At 54.8% G+C, this 17,697-nt stretch overlaps 8 protein-coding genes across 8 annotated transcripts; 4 read left to right on the top strand and 4 right to left on the bottom strand.

Annotated features, from left to right (window-relative positions):
- The first annotated feature begins 33 nt into the window (after positions 1–33).
- BDZ83DRAFT_245369 (ADP-ribosylation factor family protein) lies at positions 34–1,225 on the top strand. Its single transcript, XM_060501897.1, has 5 exons — positions 34–333; positions 420–458; positions 549–632; positions 748–1,071; positions 1,160–1,225. Exons 1-5 carry the CDS (start codon positions 259–261, stop codon positions 1,181–1,183), a joined length of 546 nt encoding a protein of 181 aa, XP_060371372.1. The 5' UTR covers positions 34–258; the 3' UTR covers positions 1,184–1,225.
- A 729-nt stretch (positions 1,226–1,954) lies between these two features.
- On the bottom strand, positions 1,955–2,572 carry BDZ83DRAFT_646279 (uncharacterized protein; the record flags this gene model as incomplete). The annotated part of the gene is made up of 1 exon (XM_060509944.1): positions 1,955–2,572. One exon carries the CDS (start codon positions 2,570–2,572, stop codon positions 1,955–1,957), a length of 618 nt encoding a protein of 205 aa, XP_060371371.1.
- A 3,504-nt stretch (positions 2,573–6,076) lies between these two features.
- Positions 6,077–7,882, top strand: BDZ83DRAFT_565146 (catalase; the record flags this gene model as incomplete). The annotated part of the gene is made up of 4 exons (XM_060503717.1): positions 6,077–6,304; positions 6,408–6,704; positions 6,814–7,470; positions 7,538–7,882. The coding sequence occupies 4 exons, from the start codon at positions 6,077–6,079 to the stop codon at positions 7,880–7,882; spliced, it is 1,527 nt and encodes a 508-aa protein (XP_060371370.1).
- A 761-nt stretch (positions 7,883–8,643) lies between these two features.
- Positions 8,644–9,577, bottom strand: BDZ83DRAFT_598735 (uncharacterized protein). The gene is made up of 3 exons (XM_060506969.1): positions 9,064–9,577; positions 8,839–8,901; positions 8,644–8,748 (listed from the first exon to the last, which is right to left on the bottom strand). Exons 1-3 carry the CDS (start codon positions 9,148–9,150, stop codon positions 8,689–8,691), a joined length of 210 nt encoding a protein of 69 aa, XP_060371369.1. The 5' UTR covers positions 9,151–9,577; the 3' UTR covers positions 8,644–8,688.
- A 1,246-nt stretch (positions 9,578–10,823) lies between these two features.
- On the top strand, positions 10,824–11,393 carry BDZ83DRAFT_245191 (uncharacterized protein). The gene has a single exon (XM_060501896.1). The coding sequence runs from the start codon at positions 10,919–10,921 to the stop codon at positions 11,249–11,251; it is 333 nt and encodes a 110-aa protein (XP_060371368.1). The 5' UTR covers positions 10,824–10,918; the 3' UTR covers positions 11,252–11,393.
- Positions 11,394–12,366: 973 nt separating this feature from the next.
- On the top strand, positions 12,367–13,974 carry BDZ83DRAFT_564903 (major facilitator superfamily transporter; the record flags this gene model as incomplete). Its single annotated transcript, XM_060503692.1, has 2 exons — positions 12,367–12,777; positions 12,886–13,974. The coding sequence occupies 2 exons, from the start codon at positions 12,367–12,369 to the stop codon at positions 13,972–13,974; spliced, it is 1,500 nt and encodes a 499-aa protein (XP_060371367.1).
- Positions 13,975–14,378: 404 nt separating this feature from the next.
- BDZ83DRAFT_715170 (PQ loop repeat-domain-containing protein) lies at positions 14,379–15,627 on the bottom strand (the record flags this gene model as incomplete). Its single annotated transcript, XM_060511719.1, has 3 exons — positions 14,379–15,230; positions 15,328–15,493; positions 15,569–15,627. 3 exons carry the CDS (start codon positions 15,625–15,627, stop codon positions 14,379–14,381), a joined length of 1,077 nt encoding a protein of 358 aa, XP_060371366.1.
- Positions 15,628–16,583: 956 nt separating this feature from the next.
- Positions 16,584–17,611, bottom strand: BDZ83DRAFT_245171 (Isochorismatase-like protein). The gene is made up of 4 exons (XM_060501895.1): positions 17,183–17,611; positions 16,984–17,103; positions 16,881–16,901; positions 16,584–16,816 (listed from the first exon to the last, which is right to left on the bottom strand). Exons 1-4 carry the CDS (start codon positions 17,536–17,538, stop codon positions 16,690–16,692), a joined length of 624 nt encoding a protein of 207 aa, XP_060371365.1. The 5' UTR covers positions 17,539–17,611; the 3' UTR covers positions 16,584–16,689.
- Between the last annotated feature and the right edge of the window lie 86 nt (positions 17,612–17,697).

The raw sequence follows: 17,697 nt of genomic DNA, 5'->3' as shown, positions 1-17,697 counted from the left end.
CTGCTGCCGCTGCTGCTCGCCCCTTGGGAAACAAGCCACCTTTTGCTACCACCACCAACCTTACCTTACCTACCTTAAACCTCCGCGACCCTCCTGTCCCGAGGCCAACCGCGTATATTGTGACAGAACACAAGTCGCAACTCAACCCCCGAACCCGCACACGGCCCTTTGCATCCCTACGAAAGCTCCGAGTCTATACAACGACCACACCTCATACCACACCGAGTTCCTGTCGAGAATCAACAAACCTCTGTCAAAATGGGCGCAAGCATGTCATGGCTGTCAGGCCTTGTGTGGTCGAAGAAGGAGATTCGCATATTGATCTTGGGACTGGTACGCAAATCCTCCCACTCAGCTTTTCCCTCGTGATGCGTCCGAAACGTGGAGACGCAAGGCTGACAAATCACCGTGTTCTACAGGATAACGCTGGCAAGACGACACTTTTGTACAGACTGAAGGTGAGTTCGCAGCAGATTTCCCTTCCCGCTGTCGGTCAAGGCGGGCGTCTCGCAAAGTGCCTTGGACTAACGTTCTTTTGACCTCTCCAGATTGGTGAAGTCGTCACCACGATTCCGACGATAGGATTCAACGTCGAGTCCGTCACATACAAAAACCTCAATTTCAATGTTTGGGTATGCCACCATTCTCCGAAGCCCTCTCCTCTGCAACACCTTACGCAAGCGAGAAAATGAAAGAAGAAAGAGAAAGAAATAGACTGACAGCAGCCATGCGCGGCCTCAACTATAGGATCTAGGTGGTCAAACCAGCATTCGCCCCTACTGGCGGTGTTACTACGCCAACACGGCGGCCGTCATCTTCGTCGTCGACTCGACCGATATCGAGCGTCTGCAGACCGCGGCCGAGGAGCTGGGCGCTATGCTCAACGAGGAGGAGCTCAAGGACGCTTCGCTCCTCGTCTTCGCCAACAAGCAGGACCAGCCTGGCGCCAAGGGCGCGGGCGAGATTTCCGAGGCGCTGCGCCTGGGCGAGCTGCGCGACCGCAACTGGAGCATCATGGCCTGCTCCGCGGTCGACGGCAGCGGTGTCACGGAGGGCATGGACTGGCTTGTCGTACGTGCATACCCTGGCGGATGACCCCCTGAGATCCATTTGGGAAGTAACTTCTATTTGCGATGTGAATACTGACCTCTTCTACCAGCAAACCGTCAACCAGGAGTCATAGATACGGAGTCTTTGGACTTTGCTGACCCCTACACGACCAACATCTCAAGAACAACCATTTATATATAACGCCCCTCACGATTTTTAATACGGCCCATCAGTTGGGTAGAGCTGCGCATCGATGTGTGTTTGTCGACGTCTTTTCTTGTTTTGGTGAGAGAGAGGGCATTCGCAAGATCCCCCGTCGACCCTCGGCGTACTGCGTGGACGGCGTTTCAGCATTGGGTAGTGCCGGACTGTAGACCGGACACTGGAGACAGCCGATCTACGGTCTAGCTGCCGCGCACATTTACGAATATCTGGACAACGAATGGGGTCTTTCGAAATGCGGATGAGTGAACGCGCGTGTTGTGCAGACACGTGTTTTTGAGGCGACCAGAGGGCCCGAATGGGAGGGGCGAAAGAGAGAGAGACACACACAGAAGACAGAGGAAGAGATGAAAGAGAAAGGAAACTCGAGTTGATTCGTCCATTTTATCAGTTTACACGCTTTCTAATGCCAGCACGGGGACGTCGTACCGCGTCCCTGGTTTCTGTTCTGACACCTCGTTTGGTCGCCCGCGTGATGGCTAACCTCCTTTCTTAGAGTTCTTGCATAAGGTAGTGCGTGGGATTCGGACAGGTTCGAGCTCGACAGTGAGCCTTTAAATCGTTTTCACACAGTTTTCGAACTTTTCCAAGACGATCGGGAGTCACAGCTCTTACAAGGCACGAGAAGTATACAACAGCCAGTTTGATTTTAAGCTAAACTGCATCGAGAAACTTTGCCTATTCAGACCAGCATCATCGCAAAACCGACCACGATACCGATCGACATGACAACAGCCCACGACTGACCCGTCACCACCGGCCCGAATCCCCTAGCGGCACCTGGGACGGAAGTGGCCGAGGCCAACTCGGTGGGACACGCCGACACCGTGGTCGTCACCTTTTCCCGTTGCTGCCTCTGTACGATAGGCGGAATCTCAAAGACGCACGTCGGAAGCTGGATTCCGATCGTCGTCGTCGTCGTCGTCGTCGTCGTCGCGGCCGTCGGACTCGGCCTCGTCACACTCTCTGTGGCCGTGGCGGAGGAATCGTCGGTTGATATTGGGGCAGAAGATGGAGAGGAAGAGGAAGAGGCTCCTTTTGGCGGGTGGAAGCAGCCTGCGGCTTCACTTTTGCCGCAGGTATCGCCCTTTTGGCACCACCAGGTTTTGGAGGAGGCGTGGCAGCAGACGCCGTCGGGCGGCATGCAGCCTTCCCAGCAGGGGACCATGGACCCGGGGCAGACTGTGCCGTCGTCGATGGGTGGCTGGGATGGGGTAGGGGCGGATGTTGACTGGGAGGTTGCTGCTGTGGTCAAGGCGAGGAGGAGGAAGAGGAGGGATGTGGAGGTTGGAAGGAGCATTTTGATCAAGTTATCTGGCTCGTTCTTGGGAGTATCAAGGGATTTTGGATGGTGTGAACGTTTGGATGATGGAGATGCGTTCTCGGGGGCTTTCTCCTCGACGGCAAGATTGCTGAGGCTTCCTTTTATACGGTCTCGACGGCGGCACAATGTATACCGAGTAGTGAATCACATCGCGGGATTTGGCTGGCAGGTGAATGATTCACAAGCTACGTCTCGTCACTCAGCCCCCTCATGATGGTAATTTCTTCAGCACAAGAGACAACTCGTGTTTGCTTTCCAACCACTGTATGTCTCTTTGACTTATATCTCATGCCTCACGGCGGACATATTTAAATCTCTGGATGCGGGTGTGACGCAGTTGAGGAGTTTGCCTCGCTTGCCGTGCTCCCGGCATAGTTCCCCCCGTTCAAGCTGGTCACGTTGTCTAAGGTCTTGCGAGCCTACTGGTGACGACGCAATACAGTTTGGGACACAGATCTGGTGGCTTGAGTCTGGTGTGCTTGTCTTAAAGTAGAGAAATAAAATGCCGGCCACCACTGTGAGGTTGTGTCTACAACTGCTACATAATCAGGACCCCCCCGCCCCCTGGCGTAGGGGAACGTTAAGATATTTGTTCAGGGTCTCGACCGCTCGGCCGCGTTTACGTGAGTGTTCATCTAAAGACAGCCAGATCTATTCATTAGTTGATGACTATATATGTAATGTAGTCAAGATCGAGCGTGGTCTTATCCCGGATGAAGGAGATCGGTTGGCTTACTCGCGTTTTCATTGATTACTACTATTTGTTTTAGTCTTCTGCCTTTGCTGGCTGCTCGGGCGGTTCTCGGTAGTCAATCACTACTATACTTGCCCACAGGGTTGTCTTTCCCGAGCAGCGTTGCCCGATGAGGCGTGACTATTCGTGAGCCTTTGATATGAAGCCGTTTTCTGACTTTACTCCTCCAAGGTTATCACCCATAGCGAGGTCGATAGAGGGAACAGCAATGTCGGACAAGAACGCCGAAAGAGGCCTCAACGTAGATCATTTACAGTATTAGGTAACTAGCCGCGGTTTCTGGTGACATTGAACGACGTGATACTAGCGATTGACATATGAATATGTCACTTGTGAGCTAAATTAAGCACTGGCCAATGACGGGGTGTTTGTTGCTCATTTCTGCGGACCTTTTGCACCCTGACACCGCATCGAGTACGCTCGGAACGGCTCCGGAACACATTCCGGAATGACTACAGTCTTTCTCGAGTCTTGCCCAAGAGGAACCGCGTTTGACTTGTCTCCAAGTAACTCTGGGGTGGATGGAAGAAAAACTCGAGGCTTTTTCTCGCGTGAGTGGAGCACATGCCTCCTTCCGAGTCATTGTTATCGGCTCATTCCGATGGCGCCGTCCTCCTGTTCGCTATCAGTTACGCAGTGTGACATTTCATAATCGCCATCTTTTGAACAAAATAGAGTAGGACCGTTTCAACTAACTGATTCGGTGCGAATTTACTAAACAGAAAGAAAGCATCCTATCGCAGTGCTCAAACGTGGGAATCCGGACGCCTCCGGGATATCGCCGAGATGCGAGGTCTGGCATCTCGGCGTTCTCGGCGCTTGAGACAAGCAGAGCCCGCGGCGGCGGCCCCCGGAAACGCTACCGATGGCGAACGGTTCACCACCCGAGTTAACGTTCCAGCCTGCTACTGCTGCCAGGTACGCGCGCTGAAGCCATGTGACAACGCGAGACACCAGCTTGATCCGGGCCTCGGCCATGTATGCCGTTGGCGAGGTGCAGAAACACTGTACCACAACCTATGAAGATCTGGTAACGCGACTTTCCTGTGGCATATGTACCCGCAGTACCGCAGTACAACAGTTCTGTCTCCTGCGATCTCGGCCATAAGCCCTATTCCTGATGTTCGCTCCACTCAGAGGAGCCCAGGGGAATGCCACCGCGAATGGGCTACCGCCGGCATGGACTGCCTCTCTGGCCCCGACCAATGATGTCATGTTAGTCCAGCCATACTTCCTGAATTGGAAAAATTTCTATTCTCCCGATTTGGGCAAAAGACACGAGGTGAGTAGAGGGCGGGTCTGAGACCGGTGAAGCGGCGTTGCTGGGCCGTGTTGTAGTGACTGAAGCTCAACTTTTGAACCCCGAGGCCGGGCTCTGAGAGTTCTCAAAGTTTGATGCTAGACGTTCATCCAAACCCCGACAGGTACCGGAGACCCTTCGCATTCCGCCAGGCCCGTTCAAAACTAAAGCCCAGCTACGGTACCTGGGAGTGAAGAAAATGGCAGAGCAGACCTGTCTGAATAAGTAAAAACCAGCATGAACGGGCTTCCGAGGGGCGCAACCCTCGGCGTTTTCTCAAAGTGATTGAAGGCTAGCCTAGCCGTTGAAGTGCATGGAAGTGGCCTGATGGACGCCGTCTTCACCCAGCATATCCCATGCCAGGCCCCATCCTTTTTTCTCGTCTGCGAGTTTTCTCCGCATCGCAGAAAGGCTGGAATCTGAGATATCCCCCGTCGATGCCGACATTGACGGAATCTAAAGAGTTTCCCCCGCAACATCTGGGGAGGCAGAGCGAGAGACTGGGTCATGACTGATGTATCCCGGCAAAAGAGACCAGCTGGGCAGTAGTGGTGGAGCCCCCGCCGTTGTCGGAGGGGCCAGAAGAGACAGTGGACCAATCCGAGCGGCGGAAACCACGAGTTCTGTCTGAGAAGGATGGCGGTGGTCAGCGTCGGAACGTTCGAGTTCGCGATAACGCTGTTGAGGTTGTCCCAAGAACGTCTCGCGCTACCCAAGTAAGGTAGTTGTCACAACAGAGCCTCAAATCAAGGGTGCAGAATTGGAGTCGCCTCTAGAGCAACACTAGAGACAGCAGATCTACCACTCAAAAACAGCAGCAAAATTGATGGTTGTGACCTTTGCACCATCTCAGCAACAAGAGGTGGAGTTACAAGGGCTGGCTGAAGGACGCTAGGAAACCTCGAGATGGAGCTTCTCTGTGGACCTCGGCCAACCCAAGCTTGCATTCGTCTGCCTTCCAATTGGCCGTGTGTCCCACCAAAGCTTCAGAAATCAAAGAGGAAAGCCACCCTTGCCCGGGCGACTTACGTCGTGTCCTGGGGTTTCTGCTTCGTAACTTGAACGCCCTGAGTGGGAGGACAGAGCTCATGGGGCTCCAGAAGCCGAGGAAAATGGGGCAAATAGGAGGAAGAGGGAGAGAAAGAGAGGGAGGGGCCGAGGTGTAAGGAGGGTCCCCTCCCACTTATGTTATCGTCCTATTTCTTTTCTCTCTGCCATGGAGCTTTAGATTATTTATGTTTTCATCTTCCCTCCATTGGATCGGCCCCCGGAGACCCTCTTTGATCTGCTGTTTTCTTGACCTGACTTGCCATCTGCCGCTCCCGTTTGTTGGTGTCTGACATTAGCAAGCATCCCACGCCATTTCTCTCGAAGCGCAAAACATATCTCCCATACGAATCGACGAGAACGAGAAACCGCTGACAAGATGGGTTCCGAGGACGAGAAGCCTTCTACCTACCGGTATAACGAGAAGCCGACTTACACCACCTCCAATGGCGCCCCCGTCGAGAACCCTCAGGCGTGGCAGCGCATCGGTCCTCAGGGCCCTCTGCTGCTCCAGGACTTCCACCTGATTGATCTTCTGGCCCACTTTGATCGCGAGCGCATTCCCGAGCGTGTCGTCCACGCCAAGGGCGCCGGTGCTTACGGCGAGGTTCGTAAGACGGTTTTGTTGTTGTATTATGTTGAAGCGGGCATGGAGCTTGGTGAATTTTGAGAGATCTGTGCTGACCAGCGTTTCGCGCGCGGCTGTATAGTTCGAGGTCACCCATGACATTAGCGATATCTCTTCCATCGACATGCTCAACCAGGTCGGCAAGAAGACAAAGGCTCTTGTCCGTTTCTCGACCGTCGGTGGTGAGAAGGGCTCTGCCGATTCGGCTCGTGATCCCAGAGGTTTCTCTGTCAAGTTCTACACCGAAGAGGGAAATTGGGACTGGGTTTACAACAACACTCCCATTTTCTTCATCCGCGACCCTGTCAAGTTCCCTCCCTTCATTCACACCCAGAAGCGTCACCCGCAGACTAACCTGAAGGATGCTACGATGGTAAGTGTTGAAACCCCCCAGAGTCTCGTGAGATGACTTGAGCTAACTCGAACCAGATGGTAAGCGTTAAAATGCAGAGACTCACCACAAATCTCACTCTAACTCAATCTTCCAGTTTGACTACTGGACCAAGAACCAAGAGTGCATCCACCAGCTGATGCACCTGTTCTCCGACCGCGGCACCCCGTACTCTTACAGACACATGAACGGCTACTCAGGCCACACCCACAAGTGGACCAAGCCCGACGGCTCCTTCGTCTACGTCCAGATCCACCTCAAGACGGACCAGGGCAACAAGACCTTCACCAACGAGGAGGCCGGCAAGATGGCGTCCGAGAACCCGGACTGGCACACCCAGGACCTCTTCGAGGCCATCCAGCGCGGCGAGCACCCCAGCTGGACCGTCTACGTCCAGACCCTGACCCCGGAGCAGGCTGAAAAGTTCAAGTGGAACGTCTTTGACCTGACCAAGGTCTGGCCGCAGAACGAGGTGCCGCTGCGCCAGTTTGGCAAGCTCACCCTCAACCAGAACCCCGAGAACTACTTTGCCGAGATCGAGCAGGCCGCCTTCTCCCCCTCCCATCTGGTCCCCGGCGTCGAGCCCACCGCCGACCCCGTCCTGCAGTCTCGCCTCTTTTCCTACCCGGATACCCACCGCCACCGTCTCGGCGTGAACTACCAGCAGATCCCCGTGAACAAGCCCCTCCACGCCTTCAACCCTCTCCAGAGAGACGGCGCCATGGCCGTCAACGGCAACTACGGCGCGAACCCCGTACGTCCCTCCTTTCGGCTTCCGATCAAAGCGTACTGAACATAGCCAAACTAACTCTTTCCCCCAGAACTACTCCTCAACCTTCCGCCCCCTCGAGTACAAGCCCGTCAAGGCCGTCAACACCCCGCACGAGCAGTGGGCCGGTGCCGTCATTACGGACCTCTTCGGCCCCGTCAAGCCCGAGGACTACGAGCAAGCCCTCGGCCTCTGGAAGGTCCTCGGCCGCCAGGAGGGCCAGCAGAAGAACTTTGTCAGCAACGTCTCTGGCGCCCTCGCCGGCGCTCACCCCGAGGTCCGCTCGCGCGCGTACGAGATGTTCTCGCGGGTTACCCCCGAGCTCGGCGCCGCCATTATGAAGGAGACGGAGAAGATTGCCGAGTATGTTATTTCTATTTTCGTTCTCGGGGACTGAGAGCCTTGATGATGGCGTGTGAATGAGTATACTGACTTTTCCCCCCCTTAGGCCTACCAAGGATGTTCGCTCCAAGTTGTAAAAATATAGACGGAAAAGTTTGACGAGGAAGCATCCGGGTTCGCGTTGGAGAAAGGCGCTCCGAGATCTCGATGTAGTGCCGAAAGCCGCAAGCGTCGACGTTGTACGAGACGTACCAACCCGAATTCAATTAGAGAAGAACAAGAGGTTGTCGAGATACCATATCAGGAGAATACCGACGAGACAGGCAGCTCAGAGTATCTAAAAGAAGAAGAGAAGAAGAAAAAAAACTCGTAATTTGTTCAAAAACAGTTGAAAATTCTACAAGAAAGTGACATTGTCACGGGCATCAAATTCAATGCCCTGGTATATGTTTGCGCCTGAGTCCACCCCCTACCTTAACCTCGCGAGCAATCCCATCCCTATCTCATGTCGAAATCTTACTCGGTATTCTCTCATTCTCTTTCCCTCTTTGCGGATTTCTCCAAGCAGAGTAGCCCAGGTCTTGGTCGGTCTAAGATACATCCTCCATTTCGAAACGAAGTCCGGTCTATACGGAAAGCGGAAAAACGATGCGCGGAGCGTCCACTGCGTAAGCCATCTTCCGGGTGTGTCTCGAGGGAAACGATACTCAAAAGTGCCATGGACGTGTGACGTTGTGATCCGGCTTGAAAGTCACTTTAAATCCGACTTAGCAGCAGCAGCAACAGCACTCGCAGCATTCGTAGCAACAGAGGCCGGCGCAGAGACCGCAGCAGACAGCCTATCGAAAGAGGATTGTAACGTCAGCCATTTGTGTGCTCTAAGGTAGGCGTCGAAGAAAGATCCACGTAGCATTTCCAGCACTGCATTCTTGATTTTTCAGAATCGACCAAGATCATGGACGGCGTAGGAATATCAGAGGGAAGGGATTGGATTGGGCTGTTTCAACTTACTCCGCCATCGCCGCCGCCTCGCAGGTTCGCTGATTGATCCATCGTCATCGGCTGGTTCAGGCCCTAATAGGAAGCGAGGTCTCCGGTTAGCTCGGGTTTAGGGATAGTCTTCCTTCTGCGAGGTTTGGTTGATTCGATTCGATGCGACGCCGATGATCATCGGAGAAGAGGGGAAAACCAAAACCAACATGGTAAGTATGGAGATGGCTGAAGGGGACGACATACAGGTTGCTGAGAGCTGATCTTGTGTTCGGAGAGCACGGCTGGCGCAGGCTCTCTTGGCATCTGATTGTACTCGATCTGGGACGACATTGCTTCTGCGCGCGTGTGTGCGATTAAGGATTACGAAGGCGGGAAATCGTTCTTTGACGTGTGTACGTATTCAATCGGAAGACTTGTTAAAAACCCTGCGCGCGAGTTCTATCCGAAAACCGTTTACTCGTTCGTGGTTGACAGAAACGAAGGTGTCGTTGTATGGTCTAAGTCGAGTTGACGCTGGCTCATAAGTGTGTGCAAGAGACAGAAACAAATCACACCTGGGACACAAGCCACAATGAACGCGCAAAACAGGCGATGGACCGTTTTATTTAAAAAAGGAACCAACAGAAAGAAAGAAAAAAAAGTGACAGGGCACGAGGAAGAAAGTTATCTAGGAACCCGAAGTTTGAGAGGGTGCGTGGCCCACGGTTCTGTCCGGGGGCCACCCCTTCACTTCGGGCTCTCTCTCTCTCTCTCTCTCTTCCTGCATGATGAAGAAAGGCAGACTTTGGAGTTGAGGCCGCAGCTTGGCGCTCAGGTGCAAGGCAAAGGGGCGGGGACCAGATTGACGACCGTGGGCTGACAGGCCTTGGGTATCTTTTCCCTCTTTCTGGTGTCTTTCTACATGGTCACATATTACTAGTCTCTGCCTCTACAAGTACATACCTTGCCTTGTCTACCTTATGTCCCCGCAGGTTGAGTTTCTGCGTGGATGTATGTTGACGAGGGAGGGGGGGCACCCTTTGTACCTACGACACCCGGTGTGTAAGAGTCACCTCGAACCGGCACATTGATTGCGAGGGACGTTGAGGGCAGCTACAAGGATGGACGAGGCTTAGATCAGGCGGTCCCTCCATCTTGGGGGCTCACGGAGGGGACTCTTCGTTCGGTGTGTTTGAGGAATTTTTGATTTCAAGTGAAGGAAGGGTTCAGCTGCCGACCGATCTACGGGATACGTCTCTTCTTTTCTTACGGTCCTCTCACCATTCTTTCTTGTCTTGGCCCTTCATTCGTTGGTGAGTTGTTCGAGTGCTGGCAGCGTGATGCGAACTCGGGGTATCCTTTCCTGCAGACTGCGCTGAGACAGGGCTTGCGCCTGACCTTTTGGCTGTGCTGTGCAACTGCGGTCGAAATGGTGTTGGGGTGTCCCGGGGGGAGGGGGGTTTCCTGGGATGGGGGGCCAAACCGGGGGTGGAATGACCTCAGTTTTGGGGGAAGAGGAAATCTTCAAAGGGGATTGGAGGGGTGGGAAAGGGATACCGAAGGCGGCTTGCGTTGGATGGTAATGGAGAAGAAAGTGGTTGAGGCGTTGCTGTTTCGTCGCACGGTGAAGTGGTATTAGGCAGGCAAGAAAATGGGAAACTCTGTTTTGCTGACCTTGCATTTCGCGTTTGCGTTTGCCTGCGAGTTGGGATGAAATGTGCTCTCTTTTCGGTGTCAAGTCGTCCTTTAGTTGAGAGTCTACTTATGCAATGCGATGTGCGGGTACTGTGTATTTTCTGCTATGGATCCAAGTCCGTTCACCAGCTAGTGTAAGGCTTACTAGTCTTCCGCAGTCTCTTCTTATTTCCTCTGATTTTTTCTTCCTCATATCCAGAGGCTGCTGTGCTGGCACACCGGGCTTCGGTGACATGCTACCTTACCTGGACTTGAAAAGATCCCGGAGGACCCGATCGCGCGGGATCGCGCAACGCTGACTCGTTCGCCAGTTGATGGGGGGAAGTGCGGGTCGGAGTGACGACTGCCATAGCCCGCGCGCCGAACCCGAGCGCGATCTGATGTGGTATCCGCATGTGCGGGTTGGTTGCTATTACTTTAGATAATGCAGGGTTACAGGGTCCATGGACTATTTTCGGGCCTCAGAAATATATACGCGGGAATCATGTTACCCCCTCTCCTCCTTGTTCACCTCTCAATCAGCCTCGGCTCGAGCGGTTTCTTGTTCTATCCGTCACTTCAGAGGCTCAGACGAGCGAAACGATTCAGGAGAGACATTCTGCTTCTGGCGTCGTGGCGAAGAATGTTTGGGGAACATTCTTGCTGCCGCCGAGGGAAAAACGTGGGCAAGGGGAGGTGTGTGCCGGGATTTAAGTGGAAGCCTAGAAAGGGTTTGGTGGGATTTTTTTGTTCCCAATCCGAAACGGTGACACTTTAGATGGAGAGTCCAATGGGAGAGGTACGAGGCGTAGCATGCAGTACATCTAATGCAGGGTTGGACTGAAGCTGCAGCTTGTTTGGATGTTCACTGCCTGCTTGAGCTTCTGCTGCAGTCTTGGGGCTGGGGTTACGTGACCGTACCTTATACCCGTATCAGGTACGAAAAAGGAGTTGCGGCGGTGGAGTTGCAACACGTATTTGCTTGGGCTGGGATTCATCGGCCTATCGTGCCGATAATTCTCCTTGGTCTGCGGTGAAGAGGACGGATATCTTTGCCGAGCTATGCAGGGGATTGGGCAGACTTTGTTGAGGGGCATTCTACGCAAGGCTGACTGCAGGGTCCTCGGCCATCGGAGCTTCAAGCGGGCAGAACGGGGGCATGTCGAAGTGACGGCCGGCGCTCGGCAGAGTCGGAGCCGGTGCCGGTCAGCGGATCTCACGGCGCCGGGTGCCCGAAAATCGAATGGGACGGAAGTGTCTCAGAAGGAAGCAAACCGCCAGAGCCTGAGGTGCCGCCGACATTGCCGGTTAAGAGATCTCCCGCGTCAGCGCTCGCTTGTCACTACTCTAGAGTCTAATGACAGCATCTCGAGAATACTTACCAAATCAGTGAGACCAGTAATCAGGTACATTGGCCAAAAACTGGACTCTCCCCCATGTCTCGAAAAATAAGAGGGTCGGGTCAACAAGCACTGAGAAATTGCGAGTCGACAGCAGATCGAGCAGTGACGATCGATTCAACCGTTGGATTTCAAACATTTGTGCATACATTTGATAACCAAGGCCTAGATTGCAAACCCTGATTCTGTGTCGCGATCCGGTATGCGCCTTCTAGAACCAACATTTGTAGATTTAGCCCGCCCGTCATCCCTTGTCAGCGAGTCAATCGGAGGGCGTAGAGTGGGTTCCCCGCCGAGACGACCTTAGTCTCCCCGCCCCGCCCCCGGCCGATCAACGACTTCAAGCTTAAAAGGTGCCGGCGCGTAAGCTTTACTTCCAACAGCCCACGGCATCTCCTCTCCCATTTTTCTGGCCCAGGAATTAAAAGGGGACAACCTGGAACCATCGATCCCTTCCTTTCTGAGATACGTGGTATAGTAAAAGGTCGCGACCATGTCTACCTCGCAAACGGAGCTCCAATACCTCACCCCGCACACCGAGGCCGGGTTCGGGGCCAAGGTCTCGGTCCCGGAGCCCTCGGAAGCTGCAGCGGCAACGACGACCCGTGGCCGCTACACCACTGCCGCAGCAGAATCCGGCACCAGCAACAGAAGCAGCGGCGACGAGAACGGCGTCGCCGCCGATGGTGTCCTCCACGACGCCCACAGCGCGAGCCAGGAGTTCTCCTCCCTCCCGCCCGTCGACGGCGGGAAACAGGCATGGCTCTTCTTGGCCGCCTGCTTCGCTGTCGAGATGCTCGTCTGGGGTTTTCCCTTTGCTTTTGGCGTCTTCCAGAATTACTACTCCACGAACCCGCCGTTCGCTGGGCAGTCCAATATCGCCGTCATCGGTACCTGCGCCATGGTAATCCCCCCTTTTTTCACTCACTCTTCTCACCGAAACTTTCCCCTTTTCGAGACTCTCATGTAAGGAGACACACAACCCGGGGGCCCTACTGACATCTTGACAAAGGGAATAATGTACCTAGGCGGACCCCTCCAAACCGCCCTTCTCCGCCTCTACCCCCGCGAAACCCGCTACGCGCCCATCGCAGGCCTCCTCATCATGTGCATCGCCCTCGCAACCTCCTCCTTCTCCACCACGGTAACCCACCTCGTCGTAACCCAGGGCATCCTCTACGCCATCGGCGGCGGCATCACATACATGCCCTGCATCGTCTACATCGACCAGTGGTTCGTCCGCCGCAAGGGCTTCGCCTACGGCATAATGTGGTCCGGCACCGGCCTCGCCGGCGTCTTACTCCCCTTACTCATGGAATACCTCCTCGGCACCCTCGGTTTCCGCACAACCCTCCGCCTCTGGTCCGGGCTGCTCTTCGCCCTCACCGCGCCGCTGGCCTTCTTCATCAAGCCGCGTGTGCCGGTGTCTACGACAACGACGTCGGCGGACGCAACGCACGCGCGCCCGTTTAACAACATGCGCTTCCTCCTCTCCCGCCCCTTTCTCCTACACCAGGCCGCAAACACAATCGAGGCCCTTGGCTTCTTCCTGCCGGGGATCTACCTCCCCTCCTACGCCCAATCCACACTCGGCGCGTCCCCTTACGCAGCAGCCCTCACCATCCTCCTCATCAACGTCGCCTCCGTCGTCGGCTGCGTGGCAATGGGGACCCTCGTCGACCGCTGGTCCGCGCCGTCGTGCCTAGCCCTCGCCAGCGCCGGCGCCACCGTCGGTACGTTCTTGCTCTGGGGCCTCTCGCTGAATCTGGGGGTGTTGTACCTATTCTGCGTCATCTACGGTCTCTTCGCGGGCGCGTATACATCCGCCTGGCCGGGGATCATGAAGACGGTGACGGAGCACGAGAGGGAGCGCGGGAGGGGCGTGGATCCGATCATGGTGTTTGGCATGTTGGCGGCCGGGCGCGGGGTGGGGAATGTGATTTCGGGACCGCTGAGCGGGGTGTTGGTGCGGGGGAAACCGTGGGCGGGGGATGTTGGGTTTGGATACGGGAGCGGCTATGGGACGTTGATTGTGTTTACGGGGGTTACGGCTTTCGTGGGCGGTGCTACGTTTGTGTGGAAGAGGCTTGGGTGGTTGTGAGGTAGTCATCACCGAGGTTGGAGGAAACCAAGCAGTTGGATAGAGGATGACGAATCTGATATTTCTTCTTGTTGGTTGCAAGTGATATTTTCAACCACCAAAGATGAACGTGATTCCCGAGGCTGCTGCCTCTACAGTACAACAGCCAACTCATACCTTGATGAGCTGCCCCCGGCCCTCCCCCTTTTTTGTTTTCCGCAGCGGTAATGTAACCACCTTTTTATCCCCATGTCTTTTGGTTCTTGTTCCTGTAATGCGATAGATACTTTTATATGGAAACCATGACCACCAACCCTTTTTTCCCCGTGTATCAAAAACGCCTCAGATAAAATGATCAAATGTCACAAATGCGAGTCTTCAGAAAAGCAGTAACAAAAAGAGAATGGCCTTCTCAGAAACCGCTCTCACGGGTAAACAGAGTCACCGCGAGCAAGCAGCGGCCGCTGATCCCACTGATCCTCGTCAATGCTCTCATCATCACCCTCCTCTTCGTCGTCGCTCGCAAACTCGTCGGTGCGGTACATGAAGTACTGCGCAAAGATGCCCATATCAAGCAACAACGTCCCCAGGCTCCCAGCCAGCCAGCTCAGGTTGACAAGCATGTAGCGGCCGTAAATAGCGCTCGCCTCGCCCGGCGCGCACTCGTCATGCTTGCAGCGCGGGTCATAGGCGAAGATGCTCAGCACGTACGTCAGGTTGCCGAGGCACGCGAACAGGAAGAACAGCATGCTCACGCCCTCGGTGGACTTACGGCGGTAGTTGAGGAGGAGCTGTGGCAGGCGGGAGCCGAGGTAGAAGACGGCGCAGAGCCAGCCAAAGACCTGGCCGAGGGTGTTGAAGGTCAGGGCGTCGCCGTCGTTGGTCTGGTGGCCCGTCTCCTCGGCGTGGGAGTACTTGCGGCTCAGGAACCAGCCGACGACGCCGGCAGCGCAGACCATGAGGACGGCGGTGGTGTTCCAGGCGACGGCCTGGAGTGCGGTGGAGGGTCGCGGGGGAGGGGCCGGGGCGGCGCTGCCGACGCCGCTTTCAGGGCGCATGGGTACGGCGGGGGAGAGGTTGGACCAGTCTGAGCCGCGGCGCTCGCGTTCGACGATAGGGTTGGGGAGGAGACCGGTGCGCTCGTTCGGTTCGCCGGTGCGGTTGCGCGGCTTCGGGGCCGGGGGCACGACCTCGTCTTTCCAGGTGAAGCCCCTGTAGTAGAAGCACTGGGCCAGGAGAACCATATCGGCAATGGTGTAGTAGATGGCGAGGATGATCTAAGGGGGTAGGAGTCATAGCGTCAGCCGGGGTTCTCGTGCAGTGGTGAAGGTAGGCTGGAGCAGGGACGTTTGGCAAGGGGTCTCTCTGACTCACCATGGTAGGGAGAACACCCTGGAGGACGGCACCCAGAATGTTGAAGACATCGCCGGCGAGCCAGACGATGATGAACTGCAGCGAGAGGCCGTCTGCGCTGCCGCGGCGGAAGTTCTCGAGGATCTGGGGGGAGAAGACAACGACCCAGCAGGCAATTGAGATGGAGCTGCGCGCAGTGTGTGAGCCATTGAGGGATGTAATTGATGGATTTGGAGACGGGATTTCGAAAAGTCATGCTTACCCGCAAATGCCAGATATGGCCTCGACGTCGAGGTTGAGTGGTGCGGTAGGGGGCGCCATGATGCGATTTCGGAGGGGGGGTGGGAAATGCGACGACCACAGAGGATTAACGAAGGGGAGGGAGGAGTAGGTATCGGCGATGCAAGCTATAAGAGTTGAAGAGAAAATTTCTAGTACAAAGAAAGATTAAACGACTAGATGGAGGTCAATTCTACAAACAAAATGCCAGGTGAGCGCTCATCCAAGACGCACCAGCAACAATGGGTTTAGGGTCAGGAAAAAAGATGGAGGAAGAAGTTCTGTTCTCTCCCGAAATCTGACGATGAAAGTAGGAAGACTTTTTTTCCTTCTGTACGTACCAATGCATGCCACCTGGAATGAGAGACATTTGCTTTCGCAAAGTCACCACCACCAATTTGCAGGGCCCTTTTTTTTTTTCGGTCGCCGCTCGCGCCATCCGAGTCCACGTGCGCTGGCAAGTTTTCTCTCAGCTGGGATTTTAGCGACTGGCCACGACGTCACTGACCAAGCCGGAAGAGGGAATCCAAAATGCGGGGGAATCGAGCGCTAACCATGCGCTGAAACGCCCACTTTTTTCATCGGCAGGTACCTTACCTAGCGGGCTGCCCTTGGGTGTTGCTCAAGCTGTCCGGGTGTGCATTTCAGCTTCGCCTAACTTTCAGGTAGGCCTTCGTCACACATACACCACGTGTATCTGATGTTGAGGAAGTGCCGTCAGCTGAGGCGTCTTGTGTTATCTACTGGATCCCGAATCTTCACCACATTTCCTCACGGTAGAAGCTCGCCTGAAGTGCCTGTATCGAAAGACCGCAACTTGGCTCGGAGGATTACATCCAACCCCGGCGCAAGCTCGGATTTGGACTCGTCTCCACTGGACGGGAGTGGAAGTCAAAGACGAGCATAACCTTACCTAATCAGAGGTACGAACCTTCACCATCTCGTTGCTGACCAATTTGGCTGTCGCTGTCTGCACCTTTCCCACTTCAAAACTTGCACGAACACGGGGTACCTATGAGAATGGCGTCTTATTGCAGTTGTTTTGCTAGCTCATCACTGCATATTTTATCATACCAAACCCACGTATCAGGCTGTGCGACTACCTCAGGCCTTGGACTCACTCTCGCGAACCCAGTCTCCAACCGTCGTGACATTTTCCACAATCAACGGCCAGATGAGGTTCGTCGCGGCATCCTTCACCTCAGTGCTGAAGCCAGCAGTCGCATCGGACCTGTGTACCCTTTGTCAGCAAAAGAAGAATACTTACACACACAGCAACGCCTTGGAGCACTCACAAAAGGGTAACATGGAAGCCACTGCCCATCCGCCGAAGCACACATTGTCAGTTTATATACTCTCTTCAGATTCCATGTTTTCTTGTGACCGGTATTCACTCACAGCTCTCTCGCGTCCCGCGCCGTGGATTCGAGACAGGTGTTGGCAATCATGCCCGCCATGACGAGGTGCGAAACACCCCTCTGTCGCAATTGATAGTTCAAATCGGTATTGGCAAATCCGCTAAAACACATCAACACTCGATACCTTAAATCTCTCCCCAGGCCAAGGTCCTCCAAATCCCTCGCAAGTTGCAACTCACCTGTTATTCCAATGCCGGCTCGCAACAACGTCCCGGTTCCCCACAACATCCGGCTCTAGCCCCTCCAAGATCTCCGCACCCCAGCTGCCCTCCGCGATGCCCTGACCGGCCGCGATATGTTTATGCGATGGCGTGAGGTGCGTCCACCCGGCATAGTTTCCCTCCTTCCACGTCTGGTGCAGGGCGTAAAAGATGGGAATCTTCTGCTTGCGGGCCGCGGCGACGAGGGTGCGCAGGTTGTCGTTTGTGCCCGTCGCCTCGAGAGATTCCTTCACGGACGGATAGATTTTGCCCTCGTGGTGGAGGAATTCGTTGTAGGGGTCGACGAGGACGATTGCTGTTGTGGGAGGGGCCATGGTGATGGTGGTGGTGACGTATGGGTTGGTCACTTATGTTTTGGACTTTGGGGAGCTTGAATTGGGATGGTGCAAAAGCTGGATGATATAGACAGATCGTATTCTGGTCATCAAACAGTAGATAATGAGACTCTTTATACAAGGTAAGGAAGCAAGACG

This window comes from Colletotrichum acutatum (genome assembly GCF_030867785.1).
Source record: "Colletotrichum acutatum strain CBS 112980 chromosome Unknown BDZ83scaffold_3, whole genome shotgun sequence".
NCBI lineage: Eukaryota > Fungi > Ascomycota > Sordariomycetes > Glomerellales > Glomerellaceae > Colletotrichum > Colletotrichum acutatum.
Note: the sequence above shows the minus strand (reverse complement) of the source record. Positions and strands in the feature narration are given on the sequence as shown.